The sequence below is a fragment of the Pimephales promelas genome, chromosome 11, assembly GCF_988280905.1.
Source record: "Pimephales promelas chromosome 11, fPimPro1.hap1.1, whole genome shotgun sequence".
Classification (NCBI taxonomy): domain Eukaryota; kingdom Metazoa; phylum Chordata; class Actinopteri; order Cypriniformes; family Leuciscidae; genus Pimephales; species Pimephales promelas.
Window position 1 is genome coordinate 1,964,050 of NC_142779.1, and position 20,503 is coordinate 1,984,552.

A 20,503-nucleotide genomic window follows, 5' to 3' on the forward strand; every position below is an offset into this window, starting at 1 on the left:
AACTGACCAATAAGTAATTACAACTTCCCCTATAATACTGTACTAAAGGTGTGTCAACTCACCGACCCCTAAAGTACACACATCTAAGCCAACAGGCCTCGATCATACTGTGCCTTTGGGAACTCCACATGGTCTTTGTTGTAAGAAAGAGCAGGTGGAAAACAGAAAAGCAAATTTTTTTTTTTCGTTTTAAATATTTTGGATTATTTTCAATCCTACAATTTCAACACCTGATCACCACAGAAGCTCAGGGACAAAAAGTGCTTAAAGTTATTGAATTCACTCTAATGTATTTCTGTGTTGACTGGACTACAGGTTCACGGTGGACTCGTGTGGTTTTGACGGATCTCACATCTGGGTAAACAGGAGAGAGAAAGAGACGCTGGAGTGTTTGTTTGCAGAAAACCTGCTAATGGAAGACGAACCATTGAGGCATTAGTCCAGACACCGACAGCAGGATAATAAGATTAAGAAGAGAGCTAAAGGAAGGTAGGGAACATCTTTGTGTTTGAGCATTAGTGTTTTCAAAGACTAATGGTCTGAAATGCCTTCAAAGAGACTGTTATTGTGTTGAATGTTAGAAGAGGTGTGCGGTTTCTTTTCTGAGTGACTGGGTGTATGATTTCCACTGATAAAATTAGTACAATAGTGAAGGAGGGCCTTGAGCCATATCTAGAGACCAGGATATCATCAGGACATTAACAAAGAACAGCCTAGCAATGCCCTAGCTACCACCAAGAAAATTTTAGCAACTACATAGCAACAATCAAGAACATCTTAGCAACCACCTCGGACATGTTAGGAACCACCAAGAACTTCTTAGCAACCACATAGTAACACCCTAGCAACCATCAAAACATCTTTGCAACACCATGACAACCACCTAGGACATATTAGGAACCACCAAGAACTTCTCAACAACCACATAGCAACGCCCTAGCAACAATCAAGAACATCTCACTGTAGCAACCACCTCAGACATATTAGCAACCACCAAGAACTTCTCTGCAACCACATAGTAACGCCCTAGCAACCATCAAAACATCTTAGCAACACCATGACAACCACCTAGGACATATTAGGAACCACCAAGAACTTCTTAGCAACCACATAGTAACGCCCTAGCAACCATCAAAACATCTTAGCAACACCATGACAACCACCTCGGACATATTAGGAACCACCAAGAACTTCTCAACAACCACATAGCAACGCCCTAGCAACAATCAAGAACATCTCACTGTAGCAACCACCTCAGACATATTAGCAACCACCAAGAACTTCTCTGCAACCACATAGTAACGCCCTAGCAACCATCAAAACATCTTAGCAACACCATGACAACCACCTAGGACATATTAGGAACCACCAAGAACTTCTTAGCAACCACATAGTAACGCCCTAGCAACCATCAAAACATCTTTGCAACATCATGACAACCACCTAGGACATATTAGGAATCACCAAGAACTTCTCAACAACCACATAGTAACGCCCTAGCAACCATCAAAACATCTTTGCAACACCATGACAACCACCTAGGACATATTAGGAATCACCAAGAACTTCTCAGCAACCACATAGTAACGTCCTAGCAACCATCAAAATATCTTTGCAACACCATGACAACCACCTCGGACATATTAGGAATCACCAAGAACTTCTCAGCAACCACATAGTAACGTCCTAGCAACCATCAAAACATCTTTGCAACACCATGACAACCACCTCGGACATATTAGGAATCACCAAGAACTTCTTAACAACCACATAGTAACGCCATAGCAACCATCAAAACATCTCAGCAACACCATGACAACCACCTAGGACATATTAGGAATCACCAAGAACTTCTCAACAACCACATAGTAACGCCCTAGCAACCATCAAAAACATCTTAGCAACCACCAATAACGTCTTAGTAACCACATACTGTAGCAACACCCTAGCAACCACAATCCGCACCCTGTCATTGTGGCAGTGAGTTTAAACGGGCAAACATCACTCACATTTTATTCAGGCGACGTAAAAGTCTATTCAGAATTTATTTCTCGTCTTTTAAGTCAAAATATCGAAGTGCTTCCCAGTGCAGAAAACTGAATGTCTAGCACATGTAGGCCTGTTGTTGTTGGATCTGTTTTAGTCTCATGTGTGTGTGTGTGTGTGTGTGTGTGTGTGTTCAGGATAAACAGCACTCCAAAGTATTTTTGCTCTTGCTTTCTTCCCGTAAAAGCAGGCAGGCTGCCACATGCTCGCACAACCGTGCACATAATCTGAGAGAGAGAGAGAGAGAGGGGGAGAGAGACACAGAGAGAGAGAGAGAGAGAGAGAGAGGCTCTTCATGCAGTGAGTCAGCATTACAGACTCCATTTAATCTCTGTCCTGACCGGAGAATCACTGATTAACCCTTTCCTGCCTCTGCTCATGTGGAAGCCTTTTAAAGACTTTAATACAGGGTTTGGAGATGTTGTCATGCAGCCTGTCTTACAGTATGTGTCTCAAAGGAAACTCAAGAAGCCATGCATTATTATAAACACAAGCAAAAGTGTGGCATTTTTATTTTTAAATAGATTAGTACTTACACAATTTTTTTTGGCCTGTATATTTATCCTGTTAATATTGTGAAAGTTCAATGAACAGACTAAGCAAATAAATAAATACAAATAATATAGAGAAATAATAGTTTTATTTGGCAAAGATGCATTAAATCGATAAAAAGTGACAGTAAAGACATTCATGTTACAAAATATTTATCCTCAGCATGTTTCTTGAGCAGCAAGGGTGTGTGCGGGGTGTGTGTGTGTCTCTGTCTGTCTCTGTGTGTGTGTGTGTGTGTGTGAGCAACATTTCTTTGTGACTCACTTGAAAAACAGGCTGACAAATGTATGGCTGAGAGAGTATGAATGACTGAAGCGTTTAACTGGAGGGAACAGGATTTTTCCTCCCCCTTATATTTAGTCTCTCTCTCTCTCTCTCTCTCTGAAATGAATCAAAATGCATTTAAATTTTACACATTTTAATTTCAAATAAATCCTCTTTTAAAACTTTCTATTTATCAAATAATCCTGCAAAATAAAATGTTTCACTGCTTCCACAAAAATCTGAAGCAGCAGCACGACCGTTTTCAACACAGATAATAATAATAAACGTTTTTTTTGAGCATCAGATCAGCATATTAGAGTGATTTCTGAAGGATCATGTGATAGCTATTTTAAATTATAGTAATATTTCAAAATGTTTACCTTAGTTTTGATCAAATAAATGTATCATTTCAGACAAAACATTGCAAAAATCAATACACACACACACACACAATATGACTAAACAAGATGCATGGGAAGTGACCTAAGCAAATGTGTTGTCCTACATGTTAGAGACATTTCTAAATTGAACACAGGCGTAGCAACTATTATAACATTATTTGGACATTTCTAACAACATATTTAATACAAAGTTCATTCCTTTCTGTGAAATGATCTGTGTATGTTTGAGTCTCGATGTGAATAGAAATAGCAGGTTTCAGAAGCGCGTTACACCGTGTGTTTACTGCGCTCCGACACAATGAGGGAGAATGTAGGTCACATTCCTGAGCAAAGCTTTCAGAGCCACACAATCACAGCAGGATATCCTGCGTTTCACTGAAGGCCGTCGTCGATTTCCCCCAAACACACACCCCTGTTCCCTAGATCAGCCCGAGAGAGTGTGTGTGTGTGTGTGTGTGTGTAAGAGAGAGAGTTACAGACCTGTGGATGTTACAAAGATGCATTTAAAACACACAAATCAAATTGGCACACACTCTAATAAATGCTGGGTTGTTTTAACCCAATTTTGGGTCAAATATGGACAAACCCAGCCATTGGGTTACATTTTTCAATTGCATTTTTAATCCAAAATTTGGGTTTGTCCACATTTGACCCAAAATTGAGTTAAAACAACCTAGCAGTTTTAGAGTACACACACACACACACACACACACACACTTATATGAATGGGGACATAGCATACACTCTAAAAAATGCTGGGTTGTTCCAAAATTGGGTCAAATATTTACGAACCCAACCGTTGGGTTAAAAACTTAACTTAATGGTTAGGTTTGTACATTTTGACCCAATGTTTTATATACAGTAAAAAACTGCATTTTTACAAAACTTTATTTACTTTATACTTTTTTTTGAAGAGACGAACATCCCCAAAAGTGAGCTTTCGAGTGCAAATATCTCCCAAAACATGGTTAAGTCTTCCCGATATGATGCATTAACCATATTAATTACATTGCATTAATTACAAAGATGAACATAAAACACACAAATCAAATTGGCTGGTGTGTGTCACCTGACTTACACACAATCTAAAAAATGCTAGGTTGTTTTAACCCAATTTTGGGTCAAATATGGACAAACCCAGCCATTGGGTTACATTTTTCAATTGCATTTTTAATCCAAAATTTGGGTTTGTCCACATTTGGCCCAAAATTGAGTTAAAAAACTGCATTTTTTAGAGTACACACACACACACACACACACACACACACACGTATATGAATGGGGACATTGCATGCATACACTCTAAAAAATGCTGGGTTTTTCCAAAATTGGGTCAAATATGGACGAACCCAACCGTTGGGTTAAAAACTTAACTTAATGGTTAGGTTTGTACATTTTGACCCAATGTTTTATATACAGTAGAAAACTGCATTTTTACAAAACTTTATTTACTTTATACTACACTGAAAAAAATAATATGCTTTATCTAATCAATAAAATTGTGGCAACATATTACAAGCAATATTATTAATTAAATTATACAAATTAGAATTAATTAGAATGTTAATTTAATTAACTATCACTCAATTCTAATTTGTTCAATTTAATAAATAATATTGCTTTTAATCTGTTGCCACAATTTTATTGATTAGATAAAGCATATTCATTTTTACAGTGTATTTTTGAAAAGACGAACATCCCCAAAAGTGAGCTTGTGAGTGCAAATATCTCCCAAAACATGGTTAATCTCCCCATTATGATGCATTAACCATACACTCTAAAAAATGCTGGGTTGTTTTAACCCAATGTTGGGTCAAATATGGACAAACCTGAAATGTTGGGTTAAAAATATAATGTAAAAATTTAACCCAACGGCTGGGTTAGTCCATATTTGACCCAAAGTTGGGTTAAAACAACCCAGCATTTTTTAGAGTGTATTAATTACATTGCATTAATTACAAATATGAACATAATGCATTTAAAACACACAAATCAAATTGGCTGGTGTGTTACCTGACTTCACACACATACACTCACACTTTTACTTATCTAAATGGGGACATTGCAATGCATACACTTTAAAAAAAAATACTGGGTTGTTCCAAAATTGGGTCAAATATGTATGAACCCAACCGTTGGGTTAAAAATGTATTTAAAAAACTTAACTTAATGGTTAGGTTTGTACATTTTTGACTCATTTTTTTATATACAGTAGAAAACTGCCTTTTTACAAAACTTTATTTATTTTATACTATTATATAAAAAATATCTCCCCGAAATATGATTAAGCCTCTCCAATATGATGCATTAATTCGCAACTTTACAATTTCCTTCCTCTGAATCCCTGGCGCTCAATTATGCATCTCATTCAGAACTGATTGTCCTTCTAAAAAGATCCTGTAAATAATTGTTCATCTAATATTTATTAGGGATGCGCCGATATGAAAAGTTTGGGCCGATATCCGATATTTCTTTATATTTGAAAGCCGTTAACCGTTACGATAAATCTAAATCCAAATTTTTATATATTTTTTGACAGCCTGATTACAAAAACAAAAGTCTCGGCATTAAAAGCCAAGTCAAAAACACACACTTATAATGTTCTCATAATTTTATGTAGCCGATATGACAGTCTTGCGCTGCACATTTTCCATTTTCATATTTCAAGCCATTGTGATCATCTGAAGCGTCAAATAATCTTTATTAGCCAAAGTTTCTTATCAGGACAATAATGATAATGAACATGATACCGATATGTGGCCAATATTTACATTTTATTTCATTTCAGCTTTATTTGAGTTATCCGATTTTCATAAATAGTTTTAGTTATCAATAACAAAGCTGAACGCTGCTGAATCTACAGCAATAATGCAATTAAACTTAAGATTTGTCTAAACTTCATGAACTTCAAACTCATGATCAATCTTTTATTGACTCAGTTGGTTAGGATGAATCATTCAAACGAATCAGTTATCAATTGAACCAATTCGCTCCACCCGATTTGGTTCAATTGATAACTGATTCGTTTGAATGATTGAACCAAATCGGGTGGAGCGATTCATGACTGATTCACTGAGCTGAACGTCACTCGTCAATGAGCAATCCCTTTAATTATAGCAGTTTGGATCACTTATTTTTGAAGTACTAAAGTGGAACAAAAACAGTTAAGGAATCTAAACCAGAATGATTCAATGTCTCCCTATTGGGAACGAGTGACATCATTGACTCAGATCTCTCTCTCTGCTGAATCCCAGCTGCTCTATAATATGTGTGTTTGGTCCAGACATGTCGGCCGCTGAAATGATATCCCGCAGCCTGTAATAAAGCACCACCATCCCTTCCCTCCACAATCCTGTCACTCCTGATCTCCATCCTCTCGTCCCGCTGGATCTGTGCCACGCGGCGCATTCTTCCAGCCAGCCGTGTCCCATTCTGAGGACAGAGAAAGAAAAAACCGGGAGTCAAAACAGAGGTGTGATTCACTGGCCTGATATAGGCTATCATCATCTGAGCAGCTGCTTCCTGGAATTAGAGCTGCGGGGTGTGTGTGTGTGTGTGTGTCTCTGTCTGTCTCTGTGTGTGTGTGTGTGTGTGTGTGTGAGCAACATTTCTTTGTGACTCACTTGAAAAACAGGCTGACAAATGTATGGCTGAGAGAGTATGAATGACTGAAGCGTTTAACTGGAGGGAACAGGATTTTTCCTCCCCCTTATATTTAGTCTCTCTCTCTCTCTCTCTCTCTCTCTCTCTCTCTCTCTCTCTCTCTCTCTCTCTCTCTCTCTCTCTCTCTCTCTCTCTCTCTCTCTCTCTCTCTGGTCTGGTGATTTACAGTGGCGGATTTTGCATTGCGCATTACCAACAAAAGTTTTTTTTGTTTAAATGTAAATATTCAGAATCTTCTTTTTGTACTTTGTGGAATGAACTTGACACAGTCTTTCATGTTTTCTGTGAATATTGTAAATTATCTCCACTTTTTTTATGTTTTGGATAGAATTTTGAGCAGTTAAGGGATTTTTCAAAAACAGTGTTTATTTTTGGTTATAAGTGTTCTCGCCATAAATAAAATTTCACATTTTTTGTTTGGTCAAGCAAAAGTGGCCATTTGGAAAGCTTATAGACTGTAAAAAAATATTGATGGTTTAACTTAAAAAAGTAAGTAACCTGGTTGCCTTAAAATTTTAAGTTCATTGAACTGGAAAAAGTGAGTTAATACAATGAAGGAGATTAATTTAATCATCAGAAACTCAAAATTATATGTTATCTGAACTAAATAAATTATTTAAGTTGATTTGACAAAAGAAAATATGTTGTGATTACTACACTGTAAAAAAATATTGTTGGTTTAACTTAAAAAAGTAAGTAACCTGGGTTGCCTTAAAATTCAAGTTCATTGAACTGGAAAAAGTGAGTTAATACAATGAAGGAGATTAATTTAACCATCAGAAACTCAAAATAATAAGTTATCTCAACTAAATAAATTATTATAAAGTTGATTTGACAAAATATGGTTAATATGTTTCATTTATTCAAGGCCTTGGTTGAATCCAGAATAAGATAAGAATATGAATTTAATAAAATTAATTGTAATCTCCGAATGTTTAGAAGAAATGGTGTGTAAACAAAAGTATCTCTTTTTTAAATGGTAATGTTTTGATAAAGTATGTTTTTTAGATGTTAAAAAGTGTTTTAATGATGGAATACATTGCTTTAAAAAGTCCAAAGTCGCTCTCTCTGATTAAGTTTTTACTTGCAATTGAAGTTCTTCAACTTTAAATGAAAATTCGTTGATTTGACAGCTAACTAAAATAAATCATGTTTATTAATAAAGTTTTTAATACTTTATTTCAGTTAACATGTTTCATTTTTTATTTTTGTCAATCCCATCACATGTTTCGTTTAAGCACACAATCTCACAACCCTCTGGTTCTTTTATTACAGCATATGTAGTGATGAACTGAAATTAGCCGTCTTGTTTCATGCTAATCGTATTAATAGACAATGTAGATGACGCTGGCTGGCTTAAAGAAAAGAGGTTGATTTAGTCAGAGGGGTGTGAGTGTCCTTAACCTACTTAAAATAGTGTGTTAACTAATACGTCTCTGTGGCGTTTCCCGTCTGAACAATGGCACTGGAGAGTAGAAGAATAGCGAGCGAGACGAACTTCATTTAGGAAACCGTGTCAATGTGAACCCCTGTCACACCCCGGCTCAGAATAGCCTCTGTTCCCTCGGTGGGCAGGATCACTTTCACGAGGACGGCGTGCTGTTGCTATGCTTCGGCTGATTTCATGTTTAAGTAGGCAAATGTGTTATGCACACTTCATTGATAATGTAGTTCACAGGCAACTGACCATGCATTAAAATTGGCGAATGGAGATTGTGCCAGTCCTGGTTTTTAAGTGTATTTAGTATATTCCACTGGTAAATCCATCTGGTGCCTCGATGAAGTGCGTTTCCTCCAGTGTCTGATGTTTCCAGACAGGGACTGATCTAGTTAACGGACTGTGTGTGTTTCCCGAAAGCATCGTTAGCCAACTATAGTCGCAAGTTCTGTTGTTGTCGTAGTTTAACGAGTCTGTGTTTCCCATGTCCAACAGATCAAACAGATCTCATTCCCCATTGACTGTATGGGGAATGAGATCTGTTTGATTAAAACAATCTTCCAAATATCTTCCTTTGTGTTCAGCAGAACAAATAAACACATAGAGGTTTGGATTAACATGAGGGTGAGTAAATACTGACAGAATTTTCATTTTTGGGTGAACTAACCCTTTAATCCGGTCAAAGGTAAACTGCGCTGCTAGTTTAGTAACAGTTATAGTGCTAACAACCATTCACACATGTAAAGTACTTTTAACTATGTGTTTCAAAAGTGTAGTTAGTAACGTTACGCAAAACTTAAGTTAGTAAGCAAAACAATGCTTAAAGCAAGAGGGTAGCAACAGGACAACAGACTGACAGGTACGATGGATAGATGCACTTTTATGATGGACAGATGCACTTTTATGATGGATAGACGCACTTTTATGATGGACAGATGCACTTTTATGATGGATGGATGCACTTTTATGATGGATGGATGCACTTTTATGATGGATAGATGCATTTTTATCATGGATGGATGCACTTTTATAATGGATAGATGCACTTTTATTATGGATAGATGCACTTTTATGATGGATAGATGGATGCACTTTTATCATGGATAGATGCACTTTTATGATGGATGGATGCACTTTTATGATAGATAGATGCACTTTTATGATGGATGGATGCACTTTTATCATGGATAGATGCACTTTTATGATTATAGATGCACTTTTTTGATGGATGGATGCACTTTTATTATGGATAGATGCACTTTTATGATGGATGGATGCACTTTTATGATAGATAGATGCACTTTTATGATGGATGGATGCACTTTTATCATGGATAGATGCACTTTTTAATGGATAGATGCACTTTTTTGATGGATGGATGCACTTATGAAGAATAGATGCACTTTTATCATGGATAGATGCACTTTTATCATGGATGGATGCACTTTTATGAAGGATATATGTACTTTATGATGGATAAATGTACTTTTATGTTGGATAAATGCACTTTTATGATGGATAAATGCACTTATGATGGATGGATGCACTTTTATGATGGATGGATGCACTTTTATGATGGATAGATGCACTTTTATGATGGACAGATGCACTTTTATGATGGATTGATGCACTTTTATGATGGATGGATGCACTTTTATGATGGATAGATGCACTTATCATGGATGGATGCACTTTTATGATGGATAGATCTACTTTTATGATGGATGGATGCACTTTTATAATGAATAGATGCACTTTTATGATGGATAGATGCACTTTTATGAAAGATAGATGTACTTTTATGATGGATGGATGCACTTTTATAATGGATAGATGCACTTTAATGAAAGATAGATGTACTTTTATGATGGATGGATGCACTTTTATGATGGATGGATGCACTTGTATAATGGATAGATGCACTTTTATGATGGATGGATGCACTTTTATAATGGATAGATGCACTTTTATGATGGATAGATGCACTTTTATGAAAGATAGATGTACTTTTATGATGGATGGATGCACTTTAATAATGGATAGATGCACTTTTATCATGGATGGATGCACTTTTATGAAGGATAGATGCACTTTTATGGACTTCAAAACAGCCATTCACTTCCATTATAAAGCTTGGAAGAGCCAGGACATATTTTAATATAACTCCGTTTGTATTCGTCAGAAAAGAAGAATGTCACATACACCTAGGATGACTTGAGGGTGAGTAAATCATTTTTGGGAAAACTATCCCTTTAAACTCGAGAGCACAGGATGTGCATCACTGTTTTGTAGTTTAGTGAAGAGTTTTAAATCAGGAAAAGCAGCGAGTCAGTGTTGGGCTCGGTTGCAGACCGGATTGCAGGATGGCGCCCGCGTTTGAAGTGTGGGTTAAATAATTGAGTCGACAGATTAAAGTGGGAGTTTCAGCCCTTTGCCACGAGGCTCTCGGGATGAAGGAGAGGTGGGAATGTCTGCGGATGAATGGGGGAATAAAAGTGTGACTCATTTCCTGACCGGAGAAACCCTAGATCTGACTCTCGTACTTCCATCGGGAAGTTCATCCAGGGCGTCCGTGTGCTTCTGAGTCAGGGAGCTGTTGGGCTTTCAGGAATCCTTGCGTCGACGCCAAGAGCTCTCAGACAAAGCAAACCCGCCGAGATCTGCCTCTCCTCTCAACTCTCACACATGGAAGCCATTTGTGAGGCCTGGCTCGGAAACCGAGCCAAATGCTCTCTAAATGACAGACTGTATTTGTGTCATGTGTGCTGTTTCTTACAGATTTTCCATGTTCCCTTACAGTAAAAAAGACTAGTCATACAAAAGGCCTTCTGTCTCATTACTACAGACGGATAGGGCCTACTTTATTGGGCTTTCTTAATCTTAATACAAGAAAAAAATAACTTTATTGGATGTGTAAGCATGACTCTGTTTATGAATCTATGCAAAAAAACACAAGTCATGCATTGGGGTTTCGTACTGGTAAAAACGGGTACTGTATTTTTCTGAGCATTCCTCATTAATAGGTCGTAAAGGTTTGGACGGTGAGTAAAGGATGACAGGATTTACAATTTTGGATCATTATTTGGTTACACTTTGGTTTCCAATTCTCACTATAACTATGTCTTTTTCCTCAATAAACTCCTAATTACTGCTTATCAATAGTCAGTAAGAGAGTTGTTAAGTTTAGGTATTGGGTGGATTAAGCAAGGGATGTAGAATATGATCAGAATAAGGCATTAATACGTGCAATTAGGCAATTATATGCTTTATAAGTACTGATATAAAGCCAATATTCTAGTATGCATGCTAATAAGCAACTAGTTAATAGTGAGAATTGGCTCTAAACTCTCTTTAAACATGCACTGTATGTTCATGCAATGATATCTTGTGTAGTTTCAGACGCCGCGTTCACTCGCCATCGGATGCAAACCCGGGGTTTTGAGAAGAAACAAATCGCTGGATTCACCAAAGTTCTCTAGGTTAGTGAGATCAAATCTTTGAAAAGACTGAATGTTATACATTCTTGAAATCAAAAGGTATATTTAGTCCATGTATGCGGCTTTAAGAGGCTATCGTTAAATCTTTTGGAAAAACAGACCAAGAATATTGATGACATCATCAGGCGTGTCCCACGCTTTGTCCAATAGAATGTTCGCGAACATTTCATATGGGTTTTATGAATATGATTGTACAAATTCATACGATGTAGCCACCGAAATATAATATGGCTATGAATTGCAGTGAGAGTGTGTTTGGTATTTGGTGTTTAAAAGAGGATACAAGCCCTTCCATTTCCTATTTCTGTTTAAAAGTTGGAAATATGTCAAAACAGGATAGAAAAATGCTGATCAAGCCAAGTCAAATTAGGTAAAAGAGTGTAAACAGGGCCTAAGTTAGCGTACCGTTAACAAGTTAGCATTTTCACAATGCATGCACTCTAAAAAAAATGCTTGGTTGTTTTAACCCAATTTTGGGTCAAATATGGTCAAACCCAAATGTTGGGTTTAAAAATTTAACCCAATGGCTGAGTTTGTCCATATTTGACCCAAAGTTGGGTTGAAACAACCCAGCATTTCTGTTGCATCATTTGTTTGTGTTTCATAGCGTGCTCAGACGGTGTGTGTGGTGTTGCTGTGGGATCTGTGTCTGACGGAGAGCCGCGTCGCTACGCTACACTAAACACAATCCTCCCGCCCGACAGCAGGTTCATGCGGGTCTCGCGGCCCAAACCCCTGTGGCTCCTTCCGTCTGTGAGGGACCGAGAGACCAGACGCTCTGTTTGTTTGGCACATGAACACCAAAACCACTGAACCTGTGAGGATCAAATGTAGGTTTGTTTAACCATTATTTGGTTTTAAAAAGGTGTGAAATGTAGATCAGACCTAGTTTGAAAGGTTTTTAAAGGGCTCCTACACTCTAAACAATGCTGGGTTGTTTCAACCCAAATTTGGGTCAAATATGGACAAACACAAATGTTGGGTTAATAAAGAAATTTAAAAAATATACAGTTAAAAATTGAAAATTGAAGTTGGGTTAAAATTTTAAATGACATTTTTTAACCCAACATTTGGGTTTGTCCATATTTGACCCAAATTTGGGTTAAAAAATGTCATTTAAAATTTTAACCCAACTTCAACTTTCAATTTTTAACTGTATATTTTTTACATTTCTTTATTAACCCAACATTTGTGTTTGTCCATATTTGACCCAAATTTGGGTTGAAACAGCCCAATTATGATTTTTTTTTTACATCTTTCTTTAGTGTGTAATATTGAAAAAGGTTGTTCTTCTCTATATCAGTGTCAGTGTTTCTGAACTCCTGAAACGCCTCCATTGTAGTCTTGAGTTTCTTCCGGAACACGTCACAATATTCCTCATTATAATAATTAATATGCATGATAAAGGGGCGGGGCCTGGTTGAAACTGGCGGTTATGGTTTTCCCAAACACACTCAAAGTGCTCGACCAATCACAACACACTGCTCGAGCCGACCAATCAGAGCACAGTGTGCTTTCAGAAGGCGGGGCTTCATAGAGACAGGAACTAAACAGAGCGTTACTGACAGACTGGGAAGAGAGGAGCCGCAACAATGGAGAATATGAGGAAAATAATGTTTTTTGATCATTGAATCATGAAAACCTGTTCTAGTCGAGCCTAAAAACTAAATCAAAAGGGCATAATATGTCTGCTATAAAAAATCGCACCTAACTTTTAAAACAGGATCCAGAATACACACGTCAAACTTGTTCTAAAATTGTCTTAAAATTGCTAATAAATCCCCCTCACACTGCAAATCTGTACAAAAGTCTGGTAGTTTTTGTAACGCTTATATATGATTATATGATAATCATCTGTGAATTATACTGAAACTGTGTGGCGTTGATGCGTCATTATGCTAAAACAATAGTTTCCGAATTGTTTCGGAAATAGTTTTCTTTTCAGAAATGCAGTATTAACAATCAGCAATTATTTTACTACATGTGAGAAAGTGAAAGTATTCAGCTGATCATGTGATCTCAACACTTTTATTAGGAAACTAGTGTAACGTCTGCATCACATGTAAGTTCCTCCAAAGTATAATTTACATTAGTGAACGCTATAAACGCAAACCAATAATGAACAATTTCATGAACAACAAATAATGAATGAATTTTTAAAATCACGTGAACAAACAATGAAGCATATTTTTATTACATAACATTAAATATTAATAAGTGCTGTGAAAATATATTGTGCATTGCTAATGCATTGTGAACTGTTTCCATGCTAATTTATTTTTAATGTTTGCAGTTTTATTATTTACATTACAGTACATCCTTTAAAATCCCATACAGTTATGATCAAAAATATTCTGCAACGCAATATGAAGATACATTTACAAGTTAATCCATTATCAAAAGATAGCAATTGATGCATTGAGCAGCTGATTTAAGCATCAGTGTGTTTGAATGATAAAAGCAATACATTACAGTATCGGGAACAATGCAAAATCGCTCCAGGGAGTGGAAAAAAGCAGGTGAAAATACACACACAGTATTACCACCAAAACGACGATGAGAGAGAGGAATAGAGTCTGAGCCCTCCTGAGCGAGCCACGTCTCTTCCTTTCAGCGTCGGGGCCTTTTCTCTTCATGATCGCACCTGTGTGTGTGTACAGGATCCGGGGGAACGGCCCACGGCTCGGCTTTCTGTCCCGCAACTGTGGCGAACAATCGGCTCCACCTTCGCTTCAGGCCTGGGCGATGTTTTAACAAGCCCTCGGGACGAGAAAAGAAAGAAAATGTGAATGTGTGTGAGAAATAAAAGCCTCTTTGAGCAGCTGTGTGTGTGTGTTTGCAGGCTCTCGATGTGGTGTGTGATGAACGGGTCGTGATGGAGCAGGTGCTTCTCCACCCTCGGGACCCTGATGAAACACCACAGGTGTGTGTGTGTGTGTGTGTGTGTGTGGACAGGTCGGGATGCACCAACACTGCTTTATTATTCATGGTCTGGTTGCTCACATTTTTAAACCTGCTCCATATTATTTACATTTAGTCATTCAATACTCTTTTATTCAAAGTATTATCACAAGCATATCTATTTTTGTCATTATTATTTTAGTTTATTTATTGCAATTCATTTCAATGATTAACAACATTTATAACGTTGTTGTTATATTTTTTATTTATTATAATTTAATTGTTTTATTTAAGTAATTAACATTAAATTGTAAAACATGTAATACACTAATTTATTAATTTTAATAAATTGTATTTTAATTAATTTTAATATTATAGTATTAGTATTTTTTTTTTATTTATATAATTTTTTAGTTAGTATATTTGATGTATTATAATGTATCATTTATTTGTTTAAATATTATACAAAAAAATGTATTTTATTTATTACAGATTCTTTGTTTTTTAGTATTATTTATAGCATTGTGCACAATATTAGTGTTTTGAATTAGCTTTTATTTTTATGTTTGATTATATTTTAACTTAATATTTTAATTTGAGGTATTTTCCTATATGCTTTTGTCATTTTTATTAGTTTTAATTTTATTATTATAAGCTTTAAAAAATAATTTTACTATTTCTACTTCACTTTATTTTAGTTGTCAAGGCAAAATTTCTAATTTTCATTTAAGTTTATTGTGTATTTAAATTACTTAATATGTTGTTTGTTTGTTTTTTCCTCGGAGCTTTATTTCAATGAACGAAAATGATTTGAATAGTTTTAGTTTTAGCTATTTCTTTGCCAATTCACTATTTCGGAGGTGCCATCTTTGCTCTTTATGCTAAATGTAAATCAACATAATTACAGCAAATGGTGTAAAAATAGGATTAATTCTTGAATTAAACAGGAGGTTTCAGTTTTTCTAGGACGTTACAGAAGTGGAATCGTGTCTTTGCTCCTGTTTTCCACGATGACCTCGTTTAATCTCAGCAGCGCTCCAGGTCTTTCAGCTCTCCGCCACAAACCGTGGATTTCAGATGCATTTTGGGTTTTATTTGAGCGCGATCACAGTCTGTTTTTCTGGTCAACTCCAGTGAATGGAAACGAGGAGTTTTCTGTGCTGTTGTTGGATGTGGTCTGTCCTAGATAACTGGAGAAGGCCTTTGAAGAAATCTAGGCCAGAGCCACAGCAGAGATTGCCTTTGACAGGGGAAAAAATTAAAGAGCTATTGAATCTAGTTCATGTCATATGGAGCTCACTTTATATAAAACCATCTGAAGTGGGCATGCCTTTGAGTTCCTCTGAAGAAACAACATCCGCGTTTATATTTAAACTGATTATCAAGCTGTTCCAAACATGCATGCTGAAATTTTTACATGCAACTCAAACATCATTTTAAGTATATCTTCACATCGCTCATTTCTATACAGTAATCCCAATTATGGCAATGTAAGACGTTTTTAAATGCACGTACTTTAGGTGAATATCATGCAAAAGTTCTTTTATTTCAGTAATTCAACTTAAAATGTGAAACTAATATATTATATAGACTCTTTATAGATATTTCAAGCGTTATTTGTTTTAATTTTGATGATTATGGCTTACAGTTTATGAAAACCTTTTCACAGTATTCTTTGAATTTGGCAAAATTATAACAAATAAAATTTGCATGCAATGAGTTTATATAATATATTAGTTTCACATTTTAAGTTGAATTACTGAAAAAACTTTTGCACTATAATTTTTCGAGTTTGTTTGTAGTGTGCGCAGGATTTGCACCGATTATGCTTTAAAATCTTAAGTATTGCAACAGATCTTGCCTATTATGGCTTTGTGTGGCTTTAAAATGTATATGAGGCATTGCATCATCTTGTAGGCTGTTTGTGGTCAGATTCTCTATAATTGTATCATGTTATTAATAGATACAATGTATTATGTAATGCATGTGTGTTAAGAGTGGGCCAATAGTTAAATGTCACACCGCTTATTGGTGTTTTTGTACCTTTGTTATGTCCATCATGCTTGTCCCTTGCAGTGAAGTAGGCTATAATGTATCCAATAATATATGTCCGGACATATAAATACACTTCTTGACAGACAGGCAGAAAATGACTCAGAAGAACATAGGCGACGCTGTCATAAGCCATCATATTTTAATAAGGGTAAAACCCGAGGATGGGCGGGTGAGGAGAGCCTGTTTTCTCATGTCCATTTTTAGCTGGCGCAGACGAGTTCACACACACACACACACACACACGGACTGACTCGTGTCTCAAGAGCCACTCACATGCTTTTTTCCTTGAAATGAATGTCTGTTTATATTTGATCTCTTTTCCTCTGTCCCGGTTCCTCCTCTCGTGAACACATAGCATTATAGATAGACTCTCAGAAAAATATTTTACATAATAAAAAGGAACCAAAAAGGCTGCATGTTGGTACCTTAGTGGTACATATTAACACCTAAAATGTACATATTATTACCTAAAATGTACATATTAACACCTAAAATGTACATGTTAGTACCTAAAATGTACATATTAACACCTAAAATGTACATATTAGCACCTAAAATGTACATAACACCTAAAATGTACATATCAACACCTAAAATGTACATATTAACACCTAAAATGTACATATTAGCACCTAAAATGTACATATCAACACCTAAAATGTACATATTAACACCTAAATGTACATATTAGTACCTAAAATGTACATATCAACACCTAAAATGTACATATTAACACCTAAATGTACATATTAGTACCTAAAATGTACATATCAACACCTAAAATGTACATATCAGCACCTAAAATGTACATATTAACACCTAAAATGTACATATTAGTACCTAAAAGGTTCATATTAGTACCTAAAATGTACATATTAGCACCTAAAATGTACATATTAGTACCTAAAAGGTTCATATTAGCACCTAAAATGTACATATCAGCACTTAAAATGTACATATCAGCACCTAAAATGTACATATCAACACCTAAAATGTACATATTAACACCTAAAATGTACATATCAACACCTAAAATGTACATATTAGCACCTAAAATGTACATAACACCTAAAATGTACATATCAACACCTAAAATGTACATATTAACACCTAAAATGTACATATTAGTACCTAAAATGTACATATCAACTCCTAAAATGTACATATTAGTACCTAAAAGGTTCATATTAGTACCTAAAATGTACATATTAGCACCTAAAATGGACAAAAGTTTACCTTTTGAAAAGGTACAGCCCCAGTGACAGCTTTTGTACCTTTTTTCTGAGAGTGTATAATATAATGATAGACTGAATCAAGTGATGAATTGATACGAGGCTAAAGTAGGAAGTGAATGTTGCATTAATGTCATATCGCTATTACAGTCAGTAATTATTTTTTGAGTTTTGAGGAGTTTTTTTTAGTAGTAAACACGTGCAGATCTTGTTGAACGCCTACGTTTTTTGATTGCACGTCTAATGATGTAATGTAGGTGTTACGCCCCGTCTAATTTGAACAATGAGACATTAATTTGGAAGTTTTGATTCAGCCAAAATAACAAACACAACTCCCTTATTTGTAAACCTCTTCCCTAAACCCAAAAAGAAAAGGAAAATAAATACAAACCTAACTCCCTATTCAAAAACACTGATGGCCAATGAGAGCTGTGTGTGAACCTCACTCCCCTAGTCTCAAGAAGTGATGCTAGCGCTCCGGTCTTTAGCGTCCTTGTTAGCGCATCCGGTCCAAATCCAGCTCGGAGTGGGTTACGTAGGACCAGTGGTATATAGGACCCCAGTAGTATGCCTGATCTAAATGTTTTTGGATTGCATGTGCATATTCATAATACGTGTATCTTTATATTGCAGTGCAGAATATGTTTAGCATGCTAAACTGTGTATAGCTTTATGTATAGCATGCTAAACTGTGCACGTGTGTATCATGCATGCTGCTCATATGGTAGAGTAGGATAATAGCATGATGTTGCAAACATAGGCAGTGTGTCAGAGCGTATGGATCACACACACACACACACTGTACGCAGCAGAACTGAAAGCCTGGCCTCGGTTTCCTGGAATTGTTATTGTGCTAAAGCCGCATCAGCAGTCTCTCTCTCTCTCTCTCTTCAGGGGTTTGCCCTCGCACGCCCCTCCCTGACCGTCTGCACACTGCAGGCTTTTCACGGTCACATGGGTGTCCTCTCTCTCTGCTCTCATTCGAGTCACGAACGCCCCCACTGTGCACTGTCAGGTCACCCGCATGTTTGCTCAGATGGAAATGTAGAGGAAATGAAACGAATGCGCTGAGCCAGGCTTAACCCTTCGCTGGGATCATGAGCCGTCTGCACAACAAAACAACCCACGTCTGATCATATAACGCATAACGCATCCCCCACTGCGCTGTCAACATGAAACGCAATTGACCCTGTTTACCTTCTTAGGCTTATTGAGAGCTGACGGCATGTTATTGTAAAGGAAAATAATAGTTTCATCAAAATAACATAATGCAATAATGTCCTGCAACTACTTTCCATTTTAGCTGACATCGGGCGTCATATAGTGACACTTTTGAAATTTCGTCTACATCCAACGCACATGGCAGCCTTTAGCGTCAATATGAGATTGGCGCCTCCTAGTGGTCTAACCCTAAACCTACCTTAACCGAACAAAGCTCTGTGCGTGTTATATTGACGCTAAAGGGTGCCGTGTGCGTTGGATTTAGACGAAATTTCAAAAGTGTCACTATATGACGCCCTAGGATGAGAACGCGTTGGGTTTGGCTTGTTAGTTCAGTCCAGTTTGCCCCTGCTGGCTGATGCTGGAACTGCAACTAATGGGGCAAAAAGCATTTTTTTCCATTGACAGAAGTAGCTATTTTTTTCTGCAAGCAACATATAACATATATTTTTTTTGTTTTAGTCACCAACTTTTTAAGAACACTTGGTTAAAGGAGTAGTTCACTTTTGAAAAAACTTTTGCTGATAATTTCCTCACCCCCATGTCATCCAAGATGTCCATGTCTTTCTTTCCTCAGTCGAAAAGAAATGAAGGTTTTTGATGAAAACATTCCAGGATTTTCTCCATATAATGGACTTCAATGGGGTCCAAACGGTTCAAGGTCCAAAAGAAACTTTCAGTACAAACTGCAAACTTGTTCAAAGGGCTTTAAACGATTCCAGACGATGAATAAGGGTCTTATCAAGCGAAACGATCTCTCATTTAATAAATAAATAAAAGTTTAAGTTTTATAAGCTCAAACACTCGCCTTGCTCTGTTCTGTAACGCACTCCTGTTCGAACTCGTTCATCAAAATGAACAAATCTTTTTCCGAGTCATTTAGTTTATTAGGCGAAAGAAATGAACGAATTGATTCGGAAAAAGATTTGTTCATTTTGTTGAACGAGTTCGAACAGGAGAGTCACGAACAGAACAGAGCAAGGCGAGCATTTGTGCTTATAAAACTCAAACGTTGTTATTTTTAAAAAAAAATGAGTGATCGTTTCGCTTGATGAGACCCTTATTCATCGTCTGGAATCGTTTAAAGCCATTTGAACAGTTTGCAGTTTGCACTGAAAGTTTCTTTTGGACCTTGAACCTTTTGGACCCCATTGAAGTCCATTATATGGAGAAAATCCTGGAATGTTTTCATCAAAAACCTTAATTTCTTTTCGACTGAAGAAAGAAAGACAT

General features: G+C 36.5%; 1 protein-coding gene across 2 annotated transcripts in view; it reads left to right on the forward strand.

Moving 5' to 3' along the window:
• LOC148977107 (uncharacterized) overlaps window positions 1–20,503 on the forward strand; it is a 118,732-nt gene that overhangs the window by 87,569 nt on the left and 10,660 nt on the right. For both annotated transcript variants that reach the window (XR_016145464.1, XM_089116732.1), the window contains 4 exons: window positions 316–489; window positions 11,758–11,843; window positions 12,469–12,691; window positions 14,704–14,784. Coding sequence is in view for 1 of the 2 variants with exons in the window: in XM_089116732.1 (XP_088972858.1) it covers window positions 14,771–14,784 (14 nt within the window). In the remaining variant the exon portion in view is untranslated. The remainder of the gene's footprint in view (window positions 1–315; window positions 490–11,757; window positions 11,844–12,468; window positions 12,692–14,703; window positions 14,785–20,503) is intronic.